The sequence below is a fragment of the Pteronotus mesoamericanus genome, unplaced genomic scaffold (assembly GCF_021234165.1).
Source record: "Pteronotus mesoamericanus isolate MK-2021 breed Mesoamerican mustached bat unplaced genomic scaffold, CSHL_Meso_final scaffold_54, whole genome shotgun sequence".
NCBI classification, from domain to species: domain Eukaryota; kingdom Metazoa; phylum Chordata; class Mammalia; order Chiroptera; family Mormoopidae; genus Pteronotus; species Pteronotus mesoamericanus.
In genome coordinates, this window is record NW_026555321.1 from 22,032,055 (window position 1) to 22,057,364 (window position 25,310).

Here is a 25,310-nt window from a genome sequence, read left to right on the forward strand (position 1 = left end):
TACTCCACATGGAGGAATTCGCCATGATACAAGAGATCACACTTGGGGGCTGGAGTTTACTCTGCTTTTTCCTTCAGATTCTATGGGACATATTTTATCCAAACTTTGCCAAAGTTTACCATTATCCAAAATGAATCGTTGACATTAGTGTCATCACTAGAACCACTTTTTGAGTCATCTAATGTCATTTTTTCCAGAAAGTCCCATTCACTCCCACCTAAGTCATTTAAGACGTAGCCCCTTTAAAAGTTGTCTTTGGAAAGTGTGTGGCTTGGGTTTATTTTACATTAACATTTTTTTCATGTATTGCTATTCAGAAAACACTTAATTCATATGAATGCCTTTGGCAGAGACCAGAGAATGTGATGGTTTCTATTTACGGTCAATGTTAATCCATTGACCATATGGCAGTTTAAATTTCTGGTACAAATTCCTTTTGCATGCTGTTATAGCTCATTCCTGGATTGCTGTAATTGTGTAATTTATCAATGTGAAAAATGGACTTTGAAATGTAATAGTCCAGAGCTAATATGGAGAACAGCAAGGGAATTTGATGTGCTCAGAGAAGAGCTATTTCCATGGAAATTAAATCCTTTGAGCAAGGCCTCTGGATCCCTGGGCTGCAGTGTGCGTCCAGGTGATACGACCTGGGTTCCAGGCTCATCTCTGACATAAGTTGCCAGGTGTCATGGACAAGTCCCTTAACCTCTTTGGGACTTACCATTATGATCTGTGACTTGAAGAAGTCAGCCTCATTCAGTGTTCAAAGACTTTGGAATATTAGTGACCAATTATATATTTTATGAAGTTGTTATTTTGGAACTATTTTTGATTGACAGAGAAGTCGCAAAGATAGGATAGCTCTCTTATATACCTTTCACCCAGCTTCCCTTAATGTTAACATCTTAGGTAGCAAAGCACATTTGTCAAACCTAAGAAACTGACATAGGTATAACACCATGATCTAAGCTATTGACTTTATTTTCTAGTTTTTTCATTACTATTCTTTATCTTCTCTTGGGTCCAATCCGGGATCCCATGTTGCATTTAGTTTTCATTTCTCCATAGTCTCTTACAATTTGTGACCAATACTCTGTCTTTCTTTGTTTACCATGATCTTGTCCATTTTAAGGAATACTGGCGAGGTATTTTGTAGAATATCCTCACCAGTAATATTTTTTAAAAAACAAAACAAAATTGGAGGGCTAGCGTAGGGCTGGAAGAGTGAGGGCTCTGTGTGGCAAGTGACAGAAAACCCACACAGAGTTGACATTTGTATCCAGTTCTGCCCTGTCTCTTGGCTTGGTTCTTCTGTCCTCTGAAGAGCCAGGTCATTCTAAGATAGGCACTAACCACATAGTTAGTTACAGGATGGCTGTAGGAGCACGCGTGGCTCTATCCATCCAGTGGGCGTGCGTGCGTGTTCCCCTTTCCCAACTAAACTCTCAGTGGCTCTGATTCCTCCATCTGTCCATTCCTCAACAAGAAGGACGAGATAATCCTTTTTCTGCTTCTAATGTGAGGTTGTGTTGCCCAGAGTTCTGGCCACCATGTTGTGACTATCAGGGGAGCAAGATGACAGCTGAGGAAGACACAAGAAGCTGAAGATCGACAAGCGCCTGGGTTCCGGGTGATGTTATTTCATTGTGGAATTAACCAATCCTTGTCTGGGCTGGTTATGTGAAATAATAAGTTCTTTATTGCCTCAGCGCCCGTTAGTTGATTTTCATATTACTTGCAACCAAAATCCTCCTAAATGACATTGCAGTTTTCCTAGCTGGATATAGGACATTGCCTGGATACAGTGTTTACTGGGCTTCTATATTTGACAGTACAGTACAAACTAGAGTCCAACATATTCTCATTCATTAGATTAATTATTGAAAAATCCAGTTTCACATAGGCATTTGGGGAAAAAAAAAGTTATACTCTTCAGTTTTGTTGAGCATATGTAGAACATCTGAGTAATAGCTCCAGTGTTTCTGGTTGCTTCTTTCCATGAAGACTAGAAGCAAGTCGTGGGGACAGGTCAGGGAGGGGAGAGGAATGGGTCTGTGCCCCTCACTTAGAGCACATCCGGTATGTTATCTTCTGTTCATCCGGCGGGTGCAATCTGGAGCTGGTCAGAATGGGACACCTTGCCTGGAGAACACTTTCTCATGACAGACCTGTGGGCACCCTGACCTGAGGGGATCTCGTTTAGGGTGCTTCCCATTTAGGCTAGGACTGTGTGACGGAATTAATGGTGGAGAGACCACCACGCCAACAGCAGGGCACCTTTTTCTTGGTGTAATAATTATCGCTGAGATAATGAAAGCCTCAGTGATTGAGATTTTTTAAATAAAGATTTTCATGAAAGGATAAAAGGTTTTTCACCTTTTAAAAATCACCGAGATTAAAAAAACGACCAAAACAGTGTAATTGTATGACCGAGGAAAGCAAACACCAGCCCTGTTTCCCTTGAAAGAGTAATCTTTTCAAGGGCTAAAGGAATGATGATTGGGAAGGGCTCTGGCTTCTCCCATTCGTATGCCCTATTCCTCACGTCTTCAATGATGAGCACGAATAGCTTTTGCTTGCCCTTCTAGCTTTTTAAAATGAAAACAGCTTCTACTCCTTCCCTCCCTCCCACACACACTTTCTCACGAGCACATACATACTTACATGAATACTCTCAGACCTCTTGTGGATCCACATATTTTGGGCATGTATATAAAGCCATTACAGGGGTTTAATCCATGAATCATAAACAGAAGATTCTCATTAGGAATGGGCAGTGGCCTCTTTCTTTAGGCTTGCGTAGTACTCAAGTATTTGAAGGTAGACAACTCTCAGCATTTTATGAGAGGCTCATAGATTCCCAGCCAGCTCTGCATTTTAATATTAAAAACTCAGATATGGTATTAAGTCAAAGAGGCAATAATAATCAGATATGATCACAGCACTATATTCAGGGCCTGACATAAATTGTCCAAAACATTTGCTGAGAAAATAAATAACACTTCGCCCGTTTTTAATGACTGAATAAGGAAAATAAGGGTTTTTGGGATAAAAAGTTACAAAGCAGAGCTTTAGGGAAAAATCAGTGATTTCAGGAGAAATAGCAAGTATTTCTGGATTGTCGAGTGCTGAAACAATTTTTAAGTTTCTCTGTAAACATCAACAGGGCTGTGGTCAGCCTCATGCAGATTTGTTATTTTGTCAGTGAATGGAATTTCATCTTTAGTGTAAAACTGGCTGTTTCTTGCGTCCATTTCCAGGGGCCGGGGTCGATTTCGGAGCCCCACCCAAAGCCCTCCAGGGCCCAGGTGCGCCATTCCTGAGGCTTACACTTTCCCTCTTGCTCTCCAATTAGTTTTACAGAAACTCTATCTTTATATGGGTCAGGGCTTCCTTTTTCCTTAAAAACTTTTTTTTCTACTTGAAAAACAAACAAACAAACAAAAAAAACTCTCTTATTTCCAGAAATTCCTTGGACTTCTTATTTCCTGTTGGCTGATTCAGGGGCATTTTTTGCTAATGAAGTTTCAAGATGATTTCTTGAAATGGTTATAAAGTTATGTAACTTTGCTTATTTAAAACTCTCTTTGCTAAATTCTTAACTGTTGAGTCTCTTTCTCTTTTCAGAACAGAGGCTCCTTCTCAACTACTGATGGTTCGTTATAGCAGTGAAACTGGAGTGGATTTTCCATCATATTTACCTCAATTTCTAAGAATGCCAATCCATTATGCATTTTTCTCTCCTTTTCTAATCCCAGGGTTAACAATTCCATGCTCTGAAGCAATTGTTATTCCTTATTCTACAACCGCCAGTTTATACTATTTCACCTAAACTCATTCGTGGACTCCAGGGGTCTAACTGTGAGCTTGTTTCCGGCTCCCTGGACATGCTGTCAAGGAAAGAACCTTGTATCAGGAGTCAGGACATGGGCCCCAGTCTCCGATTCTGTCTTGGCTTCCCCATCGGCGAGCAAAGAGCCTGCAGTGGATGTCTCCGTGGTTCCTTCCGCCGCAGGCCCTGATTCTGCCCAGGTATGATGCTAGCCATTCTATTTCCAAAGGCCTCAGAAAATCCTGGAGTCCATAGAGTCTTTTTAGAACTTTTTCTGCCTAGTAACTCTGTAAAAAATTTTCCTCCATCCCATGTATATTTTCTTATTCAATCAAGGCCCACTTTTCTTCAGCCACGTGGATAGTTGCCATTTACATACTGATTAGAATCCAGACGCTAGCATCTGGCTCCCGGTGACTCTGTTGGGGTGCTGGGCAGGGAGCCTTGATTCCGAATCCTGCGGCTCCCTCCTGTGCTTCCCCCCACCCCCGGGTTAAAAACAAAAAAAAAAAAAGAAAAAGAAAAAAACTTTCCCGAACTTTCCCATTCCTCTGCCTCTGCGGCCTGGCTGCAAACGCTGAAATTCCATCCCGTGTTTGTTGTCACCCGCGGGCCCGTTTCCATGGTTACCCAGATTCCAGGCGCTGGCCCAGGGCCCTCCGCAACCCATCCCTCAAAGTCTCCCTGGCAGAGCAGAAACATTCCTCCTCCCCGCGGAGCGCCAGCCAGCGCGAAGGCAGGCGCTCTGCTCCGCGCAGCCCCGCCCCGCCCGGCCCGCGTGCTTGCTGTGCGTGTTCTAGGTGGTTCTGTCCCAAGTCAATTTCGGGCGTAAGCATAAACTAACAGTTTTCTCCATTACTGTTACCCTCATTTAAGCTGAGAAATTACTTTCTTGTACTAAAAACATTACATCCCTTGCAAGCACTCCAGATGGTTCTCATTAAAATTCCAATTCCTTTTTTTCTGCTATTCCCTCCCTTTCCCCCCCTCCCCCATTATCCATAAACTGCTATCTCAAAACTGAATGAGCCGTCCTGAATTTACCAGCTCCGATGAGGGGAATCTTTTTGCGGCCGTGAAGAAGCCCCTACCTCTTCTTACTCATGGCCCTCTCTCCCTTCATGGGGCTGGTTTCAAAATGCACCTAAGTCGGGGCATAGTTGATGTTAAAGGTGCCCTTAGCCATGGGCTCTCTGCCTTTACGGGGAGATGAGAGGAGGAACAGCTGCTCCCTGACAGGCCCTGACTGAGCCCCCAGAGAGACCAGGGAGAGAGGGCTGCTGGCCACCCCAGTCGGTCCACACTGACGCATCTGCAGGGTCCTTAAGACACTGGCCCCAGGAGTGAGAGATACTTGCTTTACCAAACGGTGGGGAAAGGTTGCCAGTGCCTTTTGGCCATAATTGCCGCTGAGCGAGCCACAGCCTATGCTTCCACATCTGGAAAAATCTGCTTGCGCAGGAAGAGTGTATGTGTGTCTCCAAGGATGCATATCTGATGTGTTTTTATTTCCATTTTACATTTTGAAAAATGTTAAAAATAAAGAAAAGTTGAGAGGCTCGTCCAATGAATACCTATATTCTTCCACCCAGATTCAATGTGTTATATTTTGTCATATTTGCTGTCTTTCTCTCTTTCTAGGTATGATCAATCTCTGCATGGCTTTTGCTTTGACATTTGAAAGTTGAAATCTTGCTCATATAGTGTTTTATAACCATTTATGTATTAATATAATTACATAAATATAAATAATATTCTTGCTGTAAAACATTCAGATGTCGAAACAGAAGTTAGAAAATAGAAGCAAACGTCCTGCACAGGCCCCTCCTCAGCTCGCCGCCCCCACCCTGCGGGGTAGCTTGATTTTTGCCCTTCCTGACCTTGGTCTGTGTTTATACAGACATATGCATGCTTAAATAGAAACGTGTACTTTTGTTGTATATGCTTGAAAACATACATGAGATCATATTTTACATGTTGTTTGGCAATGTGTTTTTCACTTGGGGATATGTCTGAGATCTTCCCATATTAGTGCGTGGAGCTCTGCCTCATTCTTTACCCACGGCAGAGTATTCCAAAGAGTGATTGTACAAAATTTTTTTTTAACTATTCCCTCTCGACGGACATTTTAGCTATTTATTGTTATTTTTTCCATTTCTTACAATGATGTGATTAATATCCATGGAAAATGTTTCCTTAAGGACATGTGGCAGTATTTCTCTTTGACAGATGTCTAGAGGTAGAATGCTGGGCTGGACTCAATGGACGTTTTACACTTGGATGGATACTGTCGTACTGCTCTTCCAAGTGCCTGCTCCAACCTACCCAAGCTCCAAGAGAGAGCACGTTTCCCTCACCCTCACCAATGCTGAATTTTATCAGCCTTTCAAAGTGTTCACATTCTAATGAATGCAAAATGACTTCATCAAGGTTTATTTTGTATTTCTTTGATTAGCAAGGTTGACCACTGTGTCAGAGTTCAGCAACAGATAACAGATAGTTTACGTTGAAAGATAAGTAGAAGGGAGGTTAGGGAAACTGCATGATTTAATATAGGACACTTACAACATATGTACTTACAATTCTGTCAGATCAGGTGGAAGAGCGGGTTCTCGGTTGAGCTCCTAGGCTCCCAGAACTTCAGCTCAGAGCTGACCCACCAAAGGAGCCCTTCCTTCTGCTATAACCAGTAATCTGGGGATTCTAGAAGCTGTGCCCCAGCTGCTGACTCAGCAATCTGGAAACCAAGAAGCACCCTCTGCACCTGATTCCCGGATTGCACTGCCTCAGCTGCATCCTGTCTACAACACTCACGAAGCATCTGGAGACTTCATCTAGACACTGAGGTCTCCATGTTGATGCAGGAAGAACCCAGGCCTAACCAACACAAAAAATAAGGACCACTTTACCCCACCAGAATCAGATGTACCTCAGCTCTCTTGAGGGTACATCTGCCCAGGGGAAGCCAGGTCACATGCAGAAGCTTAGCTCCAAGGGTGCCTGGCTGGCAGTTGCTTGCATTAGCTTTTGGAGCTCCAGCATGCAGCAAGCCAAGCTACAAAGCGGTGGGCATGGAGTTGAGTAGATCAATCTGAAATACCTGTTGTGATCATATTTTCATGTTTTTTATATTTTTCCTGTGCATTTCCTGATTATATGTATTGCCCATTTTCCTGTTTGTGTCATCTTTTTCTTATTAATTTATAGAAGCTTTATGGGTATATGGAAAATAACCTTTTGTCTGTTATATATGTTATGAACACTTCTGTCCTTTAAACCTTATATCTTTTGTCATGTGGAAATCTTAAGTTTATCTATTGTTATACTTTCAAGTTCCTAAAACATTCAACTGCATTTTCTCTTAACATCTTTATAACTTTTTAATGTTTAATTCTTCAAACCATCTTGAATATGAGGCATGAAGTAGGGATCTAGTTTAATATGTTTTCCTTAAATAGAAAGCCAACTTTTCTAGAATAATTTGTTGCATGAATTTATTTTTATGATATTTTAAATTTGGGGAAGTTTTTAAAATATAGAATAACCTCTTAGTTTTTCTGATGCAGAGACAGGGTAAAGCTTAAAAAAATGAACATATCATTTCACATTTTTGTTCTCTAAAAGCCATTAAAAAGTAGGGGTTTGGCATATCTTACAGCACAGCTATGACAAGATCATTCCCCTATTCAGAAACCTTGACTGGGTTTCCTTTCCTCAAGTCCAACATTTAATCTCCATTGACTACCTTTCTGTCTACTCAGTATCCCCAACAGGCCTTTCCAATCTTATTTCCCTGTTCCTTTGCTTAGAAGGGGGTTATGCCATTTGATTAGGCTGCAAAAGCAGAAAACATGTGCAGATAACTATGTCAGCAGTTTCTTTATGACCTTGTGATGATCTGTTTATGATGCTTCTCTCACCTACTGGTATTTCTCAATGTGGCCACTGTCACTATTTTGGATAGAACAATTCTTTACTGAAGTGTATTTAAAAGCCCTGGCAAATCTACCATGGCATGCAGCAGTATTCTCTGACACCCCTCTCCCCCACCATTCTGGTCATGGTGACAACCAAAAAGATTTCCTGAATGTTTCCAAGCACACCAGCTCCGCCCCTTCATTGGAAGGAAGGGAGAGAGGGAGGGAAAAACTGCTATTAAGTGAGACATGACAGGATATCACTATAAGTCACCTTCCTAGCTCCCCTTTGAATCTCTAGATGTTCAGATCAAGCCTGTCTTTCTTTCAAACGCTATCTTTTTCACAAGGCTTTTCTAAATTTCCTCAGCTGTAGATCTGTTCCTCTTCTGATTCCCCTCTTCCACGACATTAGCTCCATGTCTTCATCTACCCACCCACCAGTCCATCTGTCCACCCATCCACCCACCCACCCATCTGTCCATTTTTCTAGTAAGTATTTATTGAGCACTTACAGCGCACTAGGCACATTGACCACTTTCTTCTTAGATTATGGCTCTTTGTGTGAGCGTTCTGTCTGGTCTAACACATTAGAATCTCATATAGTGCCATGTCTTACCCACCTTTGCATCCCCCAGAGGGCTCCTGGTGAATGATAGTGGGATGAAAATTACGGAATGCTGACACACATTTCAATGTACTTTCCAAATCTTTACTCAGAGGCAGTGAGAATATTTTTTAAAACAATGCTATTCTGATTTTTTTCAATATCTACATTATTATTTTGAAAATGTCCCATAACCCCACCACTTTTTCAGAAGGGAATAAAGATGTGACAGTTTCCTTCCTCAGCCAGTCTAATCTTACCCTTAGAGGCAATGAGTGCTAAAAGTTTGCTGTCTTGTCTTTGAGACTTTAAAAAACATTTTAATACAAATTCACATACAGATATGCCTACATGTACGTTTATTATGTTTAAATTAGCACATATTTGAGGAACTATATTAAACACGAATTTGAGAATAAATTACGGATTTACAAAATAAGTCAATGATGATGTTTAACTTAAGAGTATATAGTTCTTTGTAATTACAAAATGGTTTTGAATACATTGTACTCATTTTACTCCCCAACCCGGTGATGTAGGCTCATAGAAGTTGACAGGCAGACTTCTGGTCACACAGCCCATACACAGGGGAGCTAAAACTGGAACCCGGGTTTTCTGTCTCCTAATTCATTTTGTTTCCATCATACAAAATAACCCCTGAGGGTTATTTGGGAATGATTATTTACATATTGAGATTATTCTTTGACTTCAGAATACCAATGTGGAATTCATTTGAAAGCTTATTTTATTCTATTGAAAACAAACAACAGCTGATATTTATCAGGTTGCTTACCATGTGCCAGAAACTGTTCTAAGCACTTTACTTGCATTGTCCACTTTTATCCTCCAATAAGCCTATCATGTAAGCGGCATTATCAGCATTATTTCCAACAAGGAAACTGAGGCTCAGAAAGGTAATAAACTGACTTGGGGATGCTGGGACGTGCTACACTGGATTTTGAACCTAGGTCTTTTTGCCTCCAACGTCTGTACTCCTAGCCTTTATACTTTCTAGCAGCCTATACATTTTACTTACATGTAATTTCAAATAAATAACATTATATAAAATAAAGCAAGGTGCAAATTTGATGTGAATTGTACTTTAAAGGTATGCGCAATATGAAAGAAGAAGGGTAAATCTAGCCCTGACCAGTGCGGCTCAGCTGGTTGGGCATCATCTGCAGAGTGAGGGGTTGCAGGTTCAATTCCCAGTTTGGGCGCATGGCTGGGTTGCGGGTTTGGTCCCTGGTTGGGGCGCGTAAGAGAGGCAGCCAATCAGTGTTTCTTTCTCACATTTTTGTTTCTCTCCCTCCCTTTCTCTCTGTCTCTCTAAAAAAAAAAAAAGATAAAATCTTAAAAAAAAATAAAGATAAGTCTAGTGCATGGAGTAAGATATTTAGATAAATGCTTGAGTAAGAGACAGGGAGAAAAACAGCTAGAGAGGATGAAGCAGGCGCGCACACACAAAGACGGATTGATTGCTTGGCTGACTGAGAGGAGGGGAGAAGCTGGGCAAAGAGGTCAGAAGCAGTCGGTGGGAGAGAGGGGACCAGAACTGCAGCCCTTTCCGCTCCTGCAGAGAGTCCAGTCCATCTGGGGCTCCCCAGCCCAGCGGGATGCTCATTTTTCTCATACTCCTGGAGCCAATGTTGCCTCTTGGGCTAAGAACTCAGACTTGCAAGCGCCTAACCTCCCAGAGGGCAGCCCTGGGTGAGCAGGAGCGGCGAGCGGAGAGGAAGATATGTCTCAGCATCTGCACTGTCCTCAGAGAGGCTGGGAGGAGGGCAGATAGGAACACAAGGGGCTGGAGAGAAGCGCCACACCAGACCTGCCTTGGGCCTTTCTGTCTGTGCTGAGCTGAGAGTGGCCATGCAGGGTCTTCGTCAGTGATAGACGTTAGGGCATCCCACTGGCAAAGAGGCAGGGATGGTAGCGTGACCCGCAGTCTGTGAGCATGGTGGTGGGGGCAGGGAACGGCTGGGGACTAAGGTGAAGGTGGGAAGGAGCATAGCAGAGGTGCCGAGAAAGTGGAGGCAAGGACGTGGCATGGGTGGAGGAAAACCCCTTTTGCCCTTGGGTGGTGGCACCATGATAAAGGGCATCTGAGTCACCAGGGAAGGCATGGAATAACTGGGATGGGTTTATACACCCACCTCCCTCACTTCCTTTCGAGTCATTTGGTTGTTTTCAAATTCTCCACCCTTTCCCGGCTCCCCACCTCTACCCATCAAATCCGGTTCTTGTGTGTTGTGTGTGTCTCTGTGTTTGTGGGTGTCTGTGCTCAGCTGGCTCTAGGTAAGAATAAAATTAGCTAAGAACATAGGAAATGGTGACTGACCATTTCTGACCTATAAAAACATTTTTCTTCCTATAGTTCAACATAATAGGGTAAATTAAGTATCCAGGTAGAAACCCTTCATAAACTAATGCATTGACCATTGTTCCCAGCTCCGTAATTGTGCTTCTGGTATCTCATTTTAGTCAGAGGCTGTTCTGAGACAACTTCATTGCTATACCCAGGGCAACAGAGTGCAAATTCATATAGTAGTCGATTAAGACCCAGATGAAATTCAGGCAAGGACATGCCCTGGGATTAGGTGATAACCTTGCTTCAGATTTTCTTAGCTATTCACAAAATCCATTTTGCTGCACTTCCAGCATTTCTATACCTCCCGCTATACCTCGCAGGTCAGTTAGGCTAGTGTTCAAGTGGCAGGAATGACACAGGACGCAGCTGAGCGCGGGGAAAACGATTTCGGCAGCTGCTGAATGTCAGGATGCCGCAGTGAGCCTGGAGGTCTGCCCCAGCTTTTTTTTCTGCCACTTCTCCCAGACCTGCTTGCTTTTCTGTCACTTTAAAGGACAACTCTCATGGTGCCTTGAATTCTCAGTCCCAAGGTGAGGGCATTTGCTGGGTCAAGTTAGTCACTGTCCAGCAGGGAACCCCTACAGCTGGTTACCATAGATTTAAGGCCCAGCTACATAATTGATGAGGCCCAGTATGAAATGAAAACGTGGGTCCCTTGATCAAAAATTATTGAGAGTTCAAGACAGGCACAGTGGGTCCTTCTGCATGTGGGACCATGTGATTGCCCAGATTGCACCCCCCAAAGCCAGTCTTTGTTGGCTGAGGGTCAAAGGCCAAGGTCATTACTTGGGGGCAGGAAGGCCACAGATTTGAAGCTTCCTCAAGACTACCCATTTGGGCCCTGGTTGGGTAGCTCAGTTGGTTGGAGCATTATCCTCATATGCCAAGGCTGCGGCACATGGTCCGGGCACATTCAAGAATCAACCAGTGAATGACTAAATGAAGGATGTTTTGCCTTTCCTTGTCAGCCCCTAACTCCCCACTGCTTCCTACAGGAGCTCACTGATAGCCTATGGAGTGGCAAGGAACTGGGAGAAGAATTTAACCATGGGTAAGACAGGGCTGAATCAAAAAAGGATGCTTTGGAAAAAGTCATTCAGGATGATACCTAAATTATCTAAATGACTTAACACGAAAACTTGGGGGAAAATCTTAATGTAAGTGTACCCAGCCCTAAGAGTATAAGTTGTGGTCATAGGCGGGCAAAGTTTTGCACTGCCCTCGCCTTCCAGGTGCCCTCACTTGGCTTCCTACGGCGCACAGGTGAGGAGCCCACTAGGGGAGCTGCCTAGTCCAAGAGTGGGTGGCTACAATCCCAGGGATTCACATATGCAGATTCACTTCTTAGCAAAACACATTTATTCGTTATGTTCAGTTTCAAATGTACTAAAAGATCTGCCAGCTATTCAGACGTTCTTACAGGAATTGAGCGCCCCCTGCTGGTGTAGTACTAACTAGCATTAACACTAAGCTATCCATTCTCAATGTACCAAAATTGGAAAATATGCCCTGGAGATTTAACCTTGTATAAAAACCAGTGACAACAATATGATTCATGCTGCTGAAATTATGAGTTTTATATGGGTTTGGTAATAGGTTGAATTTTTAAATGTTGTATGACTCCCGAGTTCCTCATAAAAATAATTCTTTCAGTTCTTTATCTCAATTGTATAAACAAGGTTAACATTTTGAAGTTCTCAATGTTCTGATAGAATTTTCTTCCCATTTTGGAATGGAGTGGTCACAGAAGGCTTTATGGGGATGTCATGTGGTCTAGGGAGAGGACACTGGTTTTGGGATCAGATAGCCTACACTGGAATTCATTTACAATTTGAATGACTTAGAATAAATCTTTTAACTTGGAACATGCCATTTAATTTTAACTTGCCATCTCAGGATCAATGAGGATAAAAATATTGACCTTGAAAGTAGACATGAGGGCCAGAAATCATGTGTCTAAAGCACACAGAAACATTCGGTTAATCACTGTTATTGTTACTATATTATTTATAATTGGGTCTGTTACTATGTTATTTACAAGTGGGTCTTCCTTGGGCTTCAAAGGGGGCAGTTCCTGGACTCAGATTCTGTTTCTGGAGGATAGAGGCTGCATCCGGGGTCCTGGGTCTGGTTCAGAGAATTCACCCCTGGGTCACAAGTGCAGGGTTCACCCTGGGCACTCAAGTCTCTTTAGAACCCACGAACCAACCCAGGGTGCTGTCCTCATGAAATACGCCTCTCACTGGGCGTAGCTGGACAATTCCACCTCTAAGAGCTACTCCACGTTCCTCTGTTTCCATCTCCATCTTGCTAGTCCAAGCCACCATCCCCTCTCACCTGAGCCAATGCAAAGCTCTTCCGTCTTTCCACTTCTATTCCCGCCTCCTCAAAGTCAGAGTGACTTACATTTAAAAATACAAAGTATAATCTGATCAGGCCACCCCAGCTCCTCCTGCCTGCCCACCTGCCTCGCTTGTACTGCCAGTTCCAGCTCCCGCTCTATGCAATTTCCTCTCTCTGAGATCATTCCTTACCCACCCCCCTGGCCCCCAAATTCTTCCCCTGGCTACTCCTACCCATCCTCCAGGTGCTGGCTCACAAACTCAAGGAGGGTCCAAGAAATATCACATTTTCTTCAAATCTTTTTGGCCTCACTGTGCTGTGCTGAAGCAGAAATGAAATCTGTGGTGTCTGGAGTGTTCTCCTCTTAGGGACTCACAAGCATTTAGGATGCTCACAATTGATCTGGAAACTGGGCAAGGACCTGTACGCTTCAGTCTGTCTGGGTTGCTGCTGCTCTCCTCACTGCCAGCTCTGAGGCGCCCTTGAAGAAGGTGGCTCTGATGCATCAGGGTCTTTGTCTCGGTGGGAAGACTCAGTGCTGGGCTTCAGGTCTCCTGTGGGCACCCTCAAACCATGACCCTCTGAAGTTTGCCATGTCCCTGGGTACCACCAGCCACTGGGGCACCGCTTCCTACTCCTCCCTAAGAGGGTCCTTCTCTCCCTCCCTTCTCTGCTTCCCAAACAGGGGGTAGGCTTGCTTTTGAGTACGTCTGCTTTCTGCTGTAAACAGGATGCAAAAATGGCCTGGCCACTTCCTTGGAGAGTGGGAAAAATTCAGGAACAAAATTAGATTTCAAAATATGTGCTATAAAAGCTACTTACCACAAGGTCTCCCCATAACTATCCAATCTGAATCAGGTCCCCCCAGTCACACGTTATACCCTGTGGTCACCGCCACAGCCCAGTCGCTCTCTTCCTGGACCGTCTGTACTTGTTCCCTGGCAACTGAGGGTTGGCTTCCAAGAGCTCAGAGTTGCCCTGTTCTCTGGAGAGTCACGTCCCCTGGCAATGCCTGGGAGGTAATGCCCTCCCTGGGGGATGGTGGGAGGGAGGCGGACAGCAACTGACCAACAACATACTGCTCACAGACCTAGCCTCTGTTCTCAAAGTGGAAAAACTCTTGGCGCCGTCACTTTCCATAGATCCTGTAGGATCTGCCTGACGCCTGACTTCCGCTGAAGCCTCATTCTTTGCTCACCGTCCCCATTCCCGCCCCTATCCTGCTATCTTCCTGGGTTTCTCCTGAGCAGCCTCTACAAATCCCTTGCACAAGAAAGTGCCGCAGGCTTTGCTCCTAGGAACCCAACCTAAGTGACATCCTCTAGGTTTTCTTCCCAGAATATGTCACAATTGGAAATCACAGGTTTGTATGGTTCTTGGTTTAGTGCTTGTTTATCCTGCTAAACAAAGGCAGAGGCCATACTTATTTTGTTCTCTGCTATATTCCCAGCACCAAGCCAGGTGCCTCCTGCAGAGAATACACAGGCTTTCCCCAGGAAAGCTGCAGGCACCAAGAGCCACAGAGCCTCTTGCCTACTTTTGCACCTTCCCCTTGGGTGTTTTGACAGGTATGGTTGAAAGCCACCCTGCCACAGCAGCCTTGACTCTCTGCTCACCATCCTCAAACCAGTCCTAAATGAGCAGATTCCAACGCCCCAGCTGACAATTTGGCGCAGGCTTGGCCGCCTACATCCTAACACAATGAGTTATGATTCTGCCACCTCACAGGTCACAAACTTGGCATGGGTGCAATTCTCAGATGAGGGTAATAAGCCACGCAGATAAACCAACAGCTGTCTACCTTACAGGTATCATACTGATTCAGCTCAAATCAAGACAACTCTAAATGTTTTATAGGTCTACCACTATTCCGGGAAAGGCTGGACCCATGAGCAAGGCTGGATTCAAAGGAACATCTGCTAAGTTCTTACATAGACGTCGGTATCTGAGATATCGCATACTACAAATACAGCTGTAGTAAAACCCTCATCTAACTAGAATGTGGAAGAATACTCTAGGTACTTTATTTTTTCTGAGAAGCTGTCTCTTGGCATAAATTTTTTTCCTAAACATTGAAATTCTTTTTTCTACTGGGTTGTCTTCTTTAGTTTTCTGAGGGACTGGTGCCTTGGGGTCTGTGTTCTGAGCTGCACTTCTCAGCAAAACGATGATGCACAGGGATATTTGCCTGGATGTGTTTCGATTACTGGAGGGTTGCTACAGTGTTGTTATTGAAGCCCTAAAATCAGCTCATTTGTTTTGTGATATACTTCTTCCTCCTAAAAGCTAGGTAAACAGAAAATCCAGTAAAAACAGGATGAGAAGAAAGATTTCAATTATTCAGTGTTTTCAGTTTTTCAATGATGGATACAGATATATAAGCCGGGCCTCATCCCACAGAGTTTATAACCTGGATATAGAGAACAAGACAGATACCACTTAACAAAGGTGAATAATTCCAGGAGATAAATATGTTTTGCAAAATACAAGTTCTCATACAAATGTGTAACTAAATACTGACTCCATAGTGTTTCAGTTATGTCTCAAAGGGCTCCGAGGAGATAAATCCCATTACTGGATAAAACTAGTAGTCCATGTGGCCAAGGATCCCTGCCAAAGCATCAAAAAAGTGGTAGGGCGAGCAGAGGGAACTGTCAGATCCTGTTTAATTTATAAATGTATCCAAAGTTTGAAAATATCACAGGGGAATCTCAGGAATCCTAGTAGTCAGTGAACGCACTTCTAAATATCTATTACATTTCCAGGCTTCCTACCCATGCACTTAGATGCTTTGCCAAGCAGGGGGACAGGAAAGGTTAGCGATTCTCCTTATGTTGGGTTCCTCTTCCTAGGCCTTCCCTCTCATATCTTCAGTCACCTGTCACAGGACCCACATAAGCAGTTGGAAGTGTTGAACTGTGGCAGTAAAGCGAAATTAGAGTTAAAGGCAAATGTTTAACCAAACGTGTTTAAACACAGGCTAGGGAATGAAGAACATTAGGTTCAAAGAGCCAAATATTCTGCATTCCTGAAAAATCTCAATCCGTTTCTCATTCTAGTGAGTATTTGCACATTGCACTCTGCTGCCACAAACTAAGTGGGTGTACATTTTTGAGTGTTGATCTACCAGTGAAAGATTTGACTTAGGAGACTGAAAGAAAACTGTTTGTATCTGTGTTTTTTGTTTTTTTTTTAAAATCCATCCATGAGAAGGGAGCCAGGTGTCAGTTTCCTACGGGGGGAACGTTCTCATGCAGGTACTGTAAGGCCAAGTCGGTCCACTTCATCTCCTGTTCTTTAACGGATTCTGTGGTGCCACCGTTGTCCTGTTCGGGTTCAGGAAGCTCATTCTGAAAAGGTACAATGGACATTCAGAATGACAGTATCCTGTACATTAACAAACTCCTTAAAACTCAAGAGCACATAGAATTAAAACCTGAGTTCCTGGAAACAGGCAGCATAACTGATAGAAGTATATCCCAAAGAAGGAGCTAGAATAAAGAGACCTGAGGAGGGATCAGAATTATCACTCAGGTCCTCTCCAGAAAGGACTGAAGGCCTTATGGCTATTGTGCAGGAGGCAACGTGGCAGAAGGCTAAGGGCATGAGCTTCCAGAAGCCTCTGGGATCCAAGCCCACAACTCCACCGCTTGCTAGGTTACTCAGGCAAGGTATTCAAACCCCTGGACCTCAAACCCTTTGGAAAGACAAGAACAATGGAGCCATCAGCTCAGAGGACTGCTGTGAGACTAAATGTGGTAATTTAGACCAAGTGCTCAGCCCTGCATGGGACATCCAGTGCTGAAGGAGTATCTGCTGTCATTAGTAGTGGCCGGGAAAACTACAAAGAGCCAATATTGTCTTTTTTGGGGGTGGGGGGTGCTTAATAGAATATCACATTTGCTGGCATAGTCCTTTAGCAGAAGGAATGTATTCAAAAACTATCCTGCACCCAACATGCCTAGATTATAATGGCGTTAAGTGGGGAGCAGTGAAAATTTAACAATTTAAGACTACCCCCTAGTGGTGGAGCCAGGCAATATAAAACATGGCAAATGACCCATTCGCCCCCGGCCAGCATTTTCTTAAAATGGTAAGCCACTTGCCACACTTAACATACAATCTGGAATAATTTATATATATTTATAAATATATATATATATATTTTCCCTTGTCTTGTGATCCTAAGGCATTGTGCATACCAGTTAGCTTTTGCTGTTGCCTAACAAGTCTACACACACACACACACACACACACATTTTATAACATATATTGTAAAAAGTATATATATTTTTCCAGCTTTACTGAGGTTTAATTTACATACAGTATTTTGTAAATTTAAAGAGTACAATGTGATGATTTGTTATACATATACTGTGAGATAGTTACAATAAGGTTAGTTAACACATCCATCACTTCACATAGTTACCATTTTTGTGTGTGTGGTGAGAACTTTTAAGAAAGTTTCCTTATATTTTAAATTTAAATTTATTACTACCATGACTCTGCTTTGTATCAGACTTCACCGATATCAATATGTTTCTTTTTAATTATCTGAATTTACACTTTTTTTAGGGTTAGCAGACTGTTACTCAATATCCAGACTAAGGGTTTTCCAATGGATTCCAATTAACAGTATATGAATATAATGTTTTTCTCCCTTAGAGTTATGTTCAGTATACATTAAATGATTTATAATATGACAAATATATTTGAATCACATACATTTTCTTGCTCTACCAATGTTAAGACCGAAATTGAAACATACTTGCACAAATTGAACATAACTATCACTTATTGTAAAGCAATAATACGCTCAAACTTGAAGTGAAAGTTCGGTTCCAATAATTAGTTATAGCTGACAAAACATAAACAAGTCCTTGCTTAATAAATTATTTAATTCAGAGGCAGGCAACTTTGCTGAATTTCCTCCCATCTGTGATTCTAGTATGCGTTCTAATAATGTCTTTCATTTGGTCACTATTGTCTCTTGGCAATGAATGCCAACATATACAGTTACATATGTGCCTGGAAAACAAAGCATCATAAACACAACCATCTGTTCTGGCATATTATAAAAATGACCATAATTCTTTGCAACTACTCATATGAAAAGGAAGGGCAGTCTGTTTCCCCAGTCCTGGACGGGGACTGGCCAGGTCCCTTGCTCTGGCCAACAGAAAGCAGGTGCAGTCCAGTGGGTGGGTGCTTGACCTAAGCTCCAGGAAGCCTGCAGTTTGCTCTGAAGGTGCTCTTGGACCCTGAGATGGCCATGTGAAGCTGGGCTAGTCTCCTGGATAATGAGAGACGGCGGACTAGCCACCTCGTCGTCCCAGCTCACAGCCTGCTTAACTGGCAGAGTGAGGAGGTGTCCTGAGTTGCCCCGCCTCCAGCTGGCCTGCTGGCTGACTGCAGAACACAAGCCAGTCCAGCAGGGAGCTGGCGAAGACCAGAAGATCCTCTCAGCTGAGCTACAAAATCGTAAGGGAAGTCGCTACTGTTTTAAGCCACTATGTTTTAGGGAGACTTGTTAGACAATACCAAAAGCTAACTGATGCGCACAATGCCTTAGGATCACAGGACAAGGGAAAAGACGTGGATTAGCGACAGGGCCAGGCTGCATCCTGGGAGTTAGCACGGAAGCTTCACTCTCCTTCATCCCCTACCACACAATGGTCCCCAAATCCTGCCATAGGCATGTCCCACCTCCCTTGCCTAGACCCTTGCAATGGCTTTCTAATTGGTCTCTGCCCTGTCACCTGCCCCCTTCTTCATGGTAGACATTCTGTGACAACGCTGCCAAAAGGATTTTCCAAAACCTGATTTTAAGCATGGCAGACTTCTGTTTAGCAGACCATTCATTCCTGAATACCCCCAGGATGAGTTCTAAGCACAGTGTCAAATGTTCCTCTCAATATCTGGCCCAAGCCAAACGTTGGGGCCTACCTTACATGACAAGCATGTCTTCCATCCACACTGAATACCTGTCTCTTGAAGACGTTTAAAGCTCTCAGCCTCTGCACATGTGTCCCCACTGCTGGAGTGCCCTCGTCTACACTAAACTTCTGGTCCTCCTTTAGGACCAGCTTAAACGTTATATTCTCTCCAAGGTCTTTCCTGATGCCCGCCAGGAAATGAGCCACTTCTTATACTATGGTGGCTGTTCATGACCCCTACTTAGAATCCATGTTATTATAATTATTTATTTCTATGTGTTACCACTGTAGACCTCCCTCCTGGCCAGGGGCAGAAACTATATTTTATGTTCACATAATCTGGCATATAATCTAGCCCCTGTGGGGGTCTAGAGAGGTAACACACAGAAGTAAATAATTATAATAATTATTGCAATGCTTGCGGAATGAAAGAAACCAAAGTTTACAGGACCAGGTCTGGAGCCTCACCTCACAGACCTAGGTGTGAAGTCCAGCTTCTCAGCTACCCAACCCCTGGGCAAGTTCTGCTCTCCGACCCTGTTTCCTCCCTGTAAAATGGGGATAACACCACCACCCTTGCAAGGTGGTTTTAAGACTGGAGATGATGTATGTCAAATTTCAGCCTTGGTCCATGGCATAAAACTAGCGTTCCCAAAGTGGCAGCTGTAATTCTTCATTACACCCTCTCTTTTGACTATTTTTCTAAACTTGAACTAAGCTCTGGCTGATTATTGGATATATATATATTACTCATTTAACACATTATTATTATTTTTTTTAAAAATTATTTTTAGACAGAGGGAAAGGGAGGGAGAGAAACATCATTGTGTTGTTGCCTCTCGCACATCCCTTACTGGGGACCTGGCCCGCAACCTGGCATGTGCCCTGACTGGGAATCAAACCAGCGACCCTTTGGCTCGCAGGCCGGCACCCAATCCACTGAGCCACACCAGCCAGGTCTCATCTCTTGCTCTCCTCAGGACTGTTGGCATATTCTAAAGAAAAACAGTCCCTGGTGTCCGATCTCTTTGTCCTTTGTAGGCCTCTATGACATAAACAGCGTATTTAATAAGCATGAGTACAAGCAAAGCTTTTAGATCATTTAGTACATAAAGTTTAACAAACTCCTTTCAGGGCAGTTTTCCAGAGAACTATATACTTTTCCAGAAAAGCATATTCCAGGAGACCGTTGGTCTAAAGGCAAAAGAAGAAAAGCCAGATGTCTTTTGAATATTTTCCAGGGAACATAGGATAGGTGTGTGTTCCAAGAATGTGAGCTTTTAAAAATGTCAACAGACTCACAAGCCACAGGTAGGGAAGTAATAAATACTATATAGCTTATATGCCATTGCTTTGTACTCTTCCCTACCTTTGCACTGACCTCGCATTATTTGGCTTACTGGCTTTGGTGTACTTGACCGAAAATGGCTCAGAAGACTTGGGTTCCAGTCCTGACATGACCCGTACCTGAGCTGGTTACGTTGGCTCTCTAAATCACACTTCTCTTCAAATAAAAAGTCTAGATGCTCTCCTGAAGCTTCTAAAGTTAGTGGACTCCACAGCTTTGATTTCTTTGCTCTACTAGTTTATTTGCCCTTGATATTCTACCTCTCCTAGGGCTCACCAGGTCACACCTTTAACCCGTCATCCTTAGCACCAATTATAGCTTACCAGTGGTATTGCAACATCCTCGTAAGGCAGCTTATCTTCTCGCCAAGCATCATCAATCAAATCCAAGATCCTTCCATCTCTCTGTACTTCACTGTCCATTTTCCTGCAGCTTTGATCTTGTCAAATCTGTAAGCCAAAGACATTATTTAAAAGATTTTATTTACTTATTTTTTACACAGAGGGGGAGGGAGAAGGAGAGGGTGAGAAACATCAATGTATGATTGCCTCTTGAGCGCCCCCTACTGGGGAGCTTGCCCACAACCCAGGCATGTGCCCTGACTGGGAATCGAACCAGCGACCCTTTGGTTCATGGGCCAGCACTCAATCCACTGAGCCATACCAGCCAGGGCCAAAGAGGTTATTTCTAATACATAAAGACTCATGAGGGGTTGTAATCCAGCACTAGGCTTTACCAGGCTTTTTAGCCTGGATGTGTCTCTTGGCACAGTATCACCCTGGGAAAGACTCATCGCATCTGGGCCACAAACAACTTATTTCTATGATCACAGTCCCTCCTATCTGTCCACTCCACTCCTCCTCTCCCCTTCTGGCGATGGATGCTCTGTAGTGTACACTAGACATGAGACACAGCCCAGTTGACAAAGCAGTGTCACAGTGTGACAGGAAGGCAATATATTTGAGATCCTCTGTTACAACGCCATAAAACACCTAGAATGTAGCTTTTTCTCTCCTATCTTGCACATTCACCTTTCCCTGTTCAGGATGCCTTGGACTATTCCCTGGCTCATAACCAAGTCTCCTCTTTGGTCCCTCTAGCATTTCCTGCACCATTTTTACAAGAGTCACCACCTGCCTGGGTTCTAATGCTGGCATTTTTAGGCTAAGAAGCTAAATGAACATACTGAGGTGACACTGAACTGGGTTCTACAAGTGACCAACCACAGACCTGACAGAAACCCTCAGCTGAGCTTGTAAAGGACAAGGCCTCCTTTCTTAAGAAGGGCATCTGGACTGGACCCTGAAAGAAGCACCTCTAGGTGAGTAATACTGTCAGGACCCCATGCTGCTGGTTTCCTTTCCTTTTGGGGTTCCTCTGATTCTCAATGTTGTGCGCCCTTTAATGCTGGATCAAGATGCTTACTTATCATGGTTGATTGCCCATCCCTGGCCCTCCCCCCACCAAATGGCTGTAGTCAGCTTAGAGGGTACCTCTAGGTTCCTTGTTTCCAGGTTTGAGCTATTATTCATCACAGGTATCACCCTACCATGTTCCTTGCTACAAAACAGCCCTCCTCATGGCCTGGAAGCCAATGGCACCAAAGGTACTCAGTCACCCCCACTTCTTAACAGTATGAAGACTCATACAAGAAACAGTCTTTGGGAGTGGAATACAAAGCCACTTCTTAACAGTATGAAGACTCATACAAGAAACAGTCTTTGGGAGTGGAATACAAGTCCTTCATATAGGCCTGTGCTTACCCCCAACAGTATGACTGCAAACCTGCCCTAATAGTTAGATAATAATTATACAGGTTTGGATGGGGGAGAGGTTTTCACCCCCATGATAAGGAACTAGGCAAAACTGAAGCAAAAGGTGCCCAGGTACCTCTGCGACCAGCGAACCAGATGAGGTCTTGATGTTTCACCCAAGAATTAATCCACAATTATCCTGTGAAAAACTCAAAACAAGAACAATCCTACCTTTAGGAAACTTACACATAAGGGGTCGTTACCCCAGTTCCAGTTATATTTCCAGAGTCCCTGCCTTACAAAATCACTTTTTCCAGCTGCCATTCCTTTGTCCTTGAGGCTCTGGCCTCCGGAATACCCTCCTCCCTTTTCTCTGCTGATCAAAACCTGCTGATTTCCCCAGGCCCAGATTCCCCCATTTTGATAGTGTTCTCAAATCATTCCAGCTTCAGCAGGCATTCTGCCCTCGAATACTTCCTTCTTGTCCTGTGATCCACCAAACACCTATTTGGTCCTGTCTGTGACCAACTGCTCAGGTATTGTCATCTCCAATTGTTATGTCTAAGTTTTGTATCAATGACGCCTTAACACATATCTCCCCAATTTGGCCTCAGTGTTTTTCACCCGTTACTCTTTCCAGCACCTCTAATCCTATCATACTTTCCATCCTTTGCACTTAAACGCCTCTTTCTCCCATCACTAACCTGTACTTTTCCTTCCAAATTCAACATGGCCCTTAGATCATCAGGGTCAACATCCCATTTCCTGAGTTAGGCGCTAAGGTGTTTTCACTCTTAAGGGGCTGGAAAGCATCATGAGAGGCAACTTCAGGACGCGGCCACTTGAGGACGTGTCCCACGATTTTGCTACACTCGACATAATTAACCACTACCAGTTTCCTGAAGAAATTTTTGTTACACGTGTGATAATCCTAATCCTGGAATGCTGTCCCCCGCGCTCCCTGCGCGCCCCTCTAGCTTACCCACAGCCAGTCTAAAAACCTTGGTTCCTGCAGAAGGCTGTTTCTGCCCCAGGCAGAGCGCAGCGTCCGCCCTCCCCGGTCCCCGTGCACGCTGAATGATCCGATGGGGATCTTGTCACACTGCCTGTTTCATGCTCTTTCAAGACACCGGTGCGTGCGTTCCCCAGGGCAGGGGCACTTTTTACCCATCTCTGTAAATACTAGTTACAAGATCAAAGCAAGAAGGACTTCGCCCTCGCTAAAAATGACCCTCGCAGGCTACCACCATGTGAACAGGTGTGTGAGGCCGCCCCACAGCACCGACTTCCGGCCTCAGGCTGGACATACCAAACTTGGAAGCGGGGCGGGGGGTGTGGGTGAGGGTGGCGGGAAAGGAACAAATCCAATCCCGCCACCGAAGTCCCTTTCTATCCGACCAGGGGTGCGGTAAGAGCAGCGATGAGGCGGATGAAGTGACGACAGTCAGTCTCGGCCCATAGGGCTGGGGAGAAATGTGACGCTGTGGAACGAACTCGTTCCCGCCCTCCAAAACCTAGGCTAGGGGCGCGGAAAACCCTTACCGGCACCCGACCCAACGCTGCACCCGCGGCCGCCGGAGCCCACCCTCGGCACCACGTCATCTGCACGCCTTTTCCTCCAATCCCCGGATGTGAGTGAGTCCATTAGCTTGCGTGGAGTAGGGGTGGTTAGGGAGGAGGTGGTTTCCATTAAAAGTGAGCGGGAAGGGGGCGGAACAAACGTGCCGACGGCGAAGGCTGGACGTCAGGTTGGCGGTGACGCGCGCGCGCGCCCCTGGCCGGAGGTAACGGCGGGAAGGCTCGGGCGCGCGCGCGTGGCAGCCCTCTAACCGCCTGTGCGCACGGAGGGCAGGGGAGAGGCGGGCGTGTCCAAGTCCAGAGGCAGCCTTGGCCGCGATGGTGCCGCCGGCTGGGCCGCAGTATGGCCGGGGGCTGGCTTCCGCAGCAGCGCGTAGGCCGCGAGGCCCGCCTCCACCGGCCCGGGCTCGCCCCGGCGCCCCGCCCCTCGGTCACTCTGCTTACGCCTTGCAGACCCGCGAAGGCGGATATGGCCCTGCCAGGCGCGCCATCCGGCCCAGCCAGGTGGTCAGCCCTTCCCCGAGGCCTGGCGGGCGAGAGGGTGGCGGGGCGGACGAGGTGCTCCCGACCCCTCAGCGCCCGGGGCGGAGCCAGCTGTGGGTCCTTCCACCACTTCGGGGGAGGGATCCCTGCGGCTACCTTCCCGCCTATCCTGCCTTATCTGGTTAGCTTGCTAGTGTTGTAGCTACTTACATCATCAAAGGCAGGTGATGCCGGCTCATTTATGGTGGGAAGTTTAGCAATTTTAACAAGAGTTGGTTTAAAAACGTAAATGTTAGTACAGAAGGGAGAGAAATGTAGAGATCGGGAGAGACTGAACTGTGGATTGCTCCATGCAAATCATGGATGGGAAGTAAATGATAAGAGTGCGGGTATGAAAGGGGTGATTCCTTAGGAACAATTGAATGAAGATATCTATACGGCACATCTAGGCTCATAATGTGGTTTTTTCCGTATGTCTCTTACAACATCAGAGAGTGAAGATGAGCACGATGTCGGTGACTAGTCTTCATTTGCAGTTACAGTAAACTTAACATGCACAAAGTGGTTTTTTTGAGCTTTTCATCGGATTCCTGAAATCTTGTGTTTATTCATTCATTTAATCAAGTGTTGTAGAATAGGTACCCTATAGTTATGCAGTCACCTCCACCCCACCCCCCACCCGTATGCTTGCACTTAATTTTATAGATATGAAAAGGAAATCATAATAAGGATCATCAACTACACGTTACCTTAAAATATTTACATTTAGATTTAAAGCTGTAACTTAGTGATGTAATAAAAGTGTTATTTGGTGTAGTGCCATCTTATCCTGACCTTGCTCTTTGATTGTATCATTAACAATGAATGATCAGTACAATATAGTAAAAAATATGTAAAATGTGCTACTAGAGATTTATAAACATTCAGTATGTAGATTCTGGTTTTTAGAAGTTATTTGTAATAACTGTATGTTAATCGTACTGATGCCATCTTCCTCCCATTAAAAGGAAGACCTGTGCGTGGTCCCTCCTGTTGTATGTGGTAGAGGTGGCCGACAGTGAGCATCAGCAGTCCACTCTCAGAACCTCCCACTTAAAAAAAAAATGTCCCCCTGATTTGAAGTTCAGCTGAAGCCAACATTGAC

The 25,310-nt window shown here is 44.5% G+C and overlaps 2 protein-coding genes across 10 annotated transcripts in view; one reads left to right on the plus strand and one right to left on the minus strand.

Annotated features, from left to right (window-relative positions):
• Positions 1-16,240: 16,240 nt before the first annotated feature.
• Positions 16,241-23,837, minus strand: ANAPC13 (anaphase promoting complex subunit 13). Of its 6 annotated transcripts, none has more exons than XM_054595741.1 (3): positions 23,691-23,837; positions 20,675-20,800; positions 16,241-16,417 (listed from the first exon to the last, which is right to left on the minus strand). In XM_054595741.1, the coding sequence occupies exons 2-3, from the start codon at positions 20,771-20,773 to the stop codon at positions 16,292-16,294; spliced, it is 225 nt and encodes a 74-aa protein (XP_054451716.1). In that variant the 5' UTR covers positions 20,774-20,800; positions 23,691-23,837; the 3' UTR covers positions 16,241-16,291. The 6 variants fall into 6 exon arrangements, with proteins under 6 accessions (XP_054451716.1, XP_054451711.1, XP_054451715.1 ...); XM_054595736.1 differs by having other exon boundaries at positions 23,648-23,834; XM_054595740.1 differs by lacking the exon at positions 23,691-23,837 and adding an exon at positions 23,415-23,496.
• The window catches only part of CEP63 (centrosomal protein 63), a 41,684-nt gene continuing 39,883 nt past the window's right edge, over positions 23,510-25,310 (plus strand). The window contains exon 1 of one of the 4 annotated variants that reach the window (XM_054595732.1): positions 23,510-23,736. The gene's annotated coding sequence lies outside the window, so the exon portion shown is untranslated. Of the gene's footprint in view, positions 23,737-23,799; positions 23,890-25,310 lie in introns of those variants that run through there. The other 3 variants (XM_054595733.1, XM_054595735.1, XM_054595734.1) reach the window with 3 other exon arrangements.

Bases quoted from the DNA above. Each gene is read 5' to 3' on its own strand.
- ANAPC13 (XM_054595741.1), bottom strand. From the start codon at position 20,773: ATGGACAGTGAAGTACAGAGAGATGGAAGGATCTTGGATTTGATTGAT. The intron at 16,418-20,674 runs GTAAGCTATAAT...GTACCTTTTCAG, and splicing joins AGGATGTTGCAATACCACTG to AATGAGCTTCCTGAACCCGA.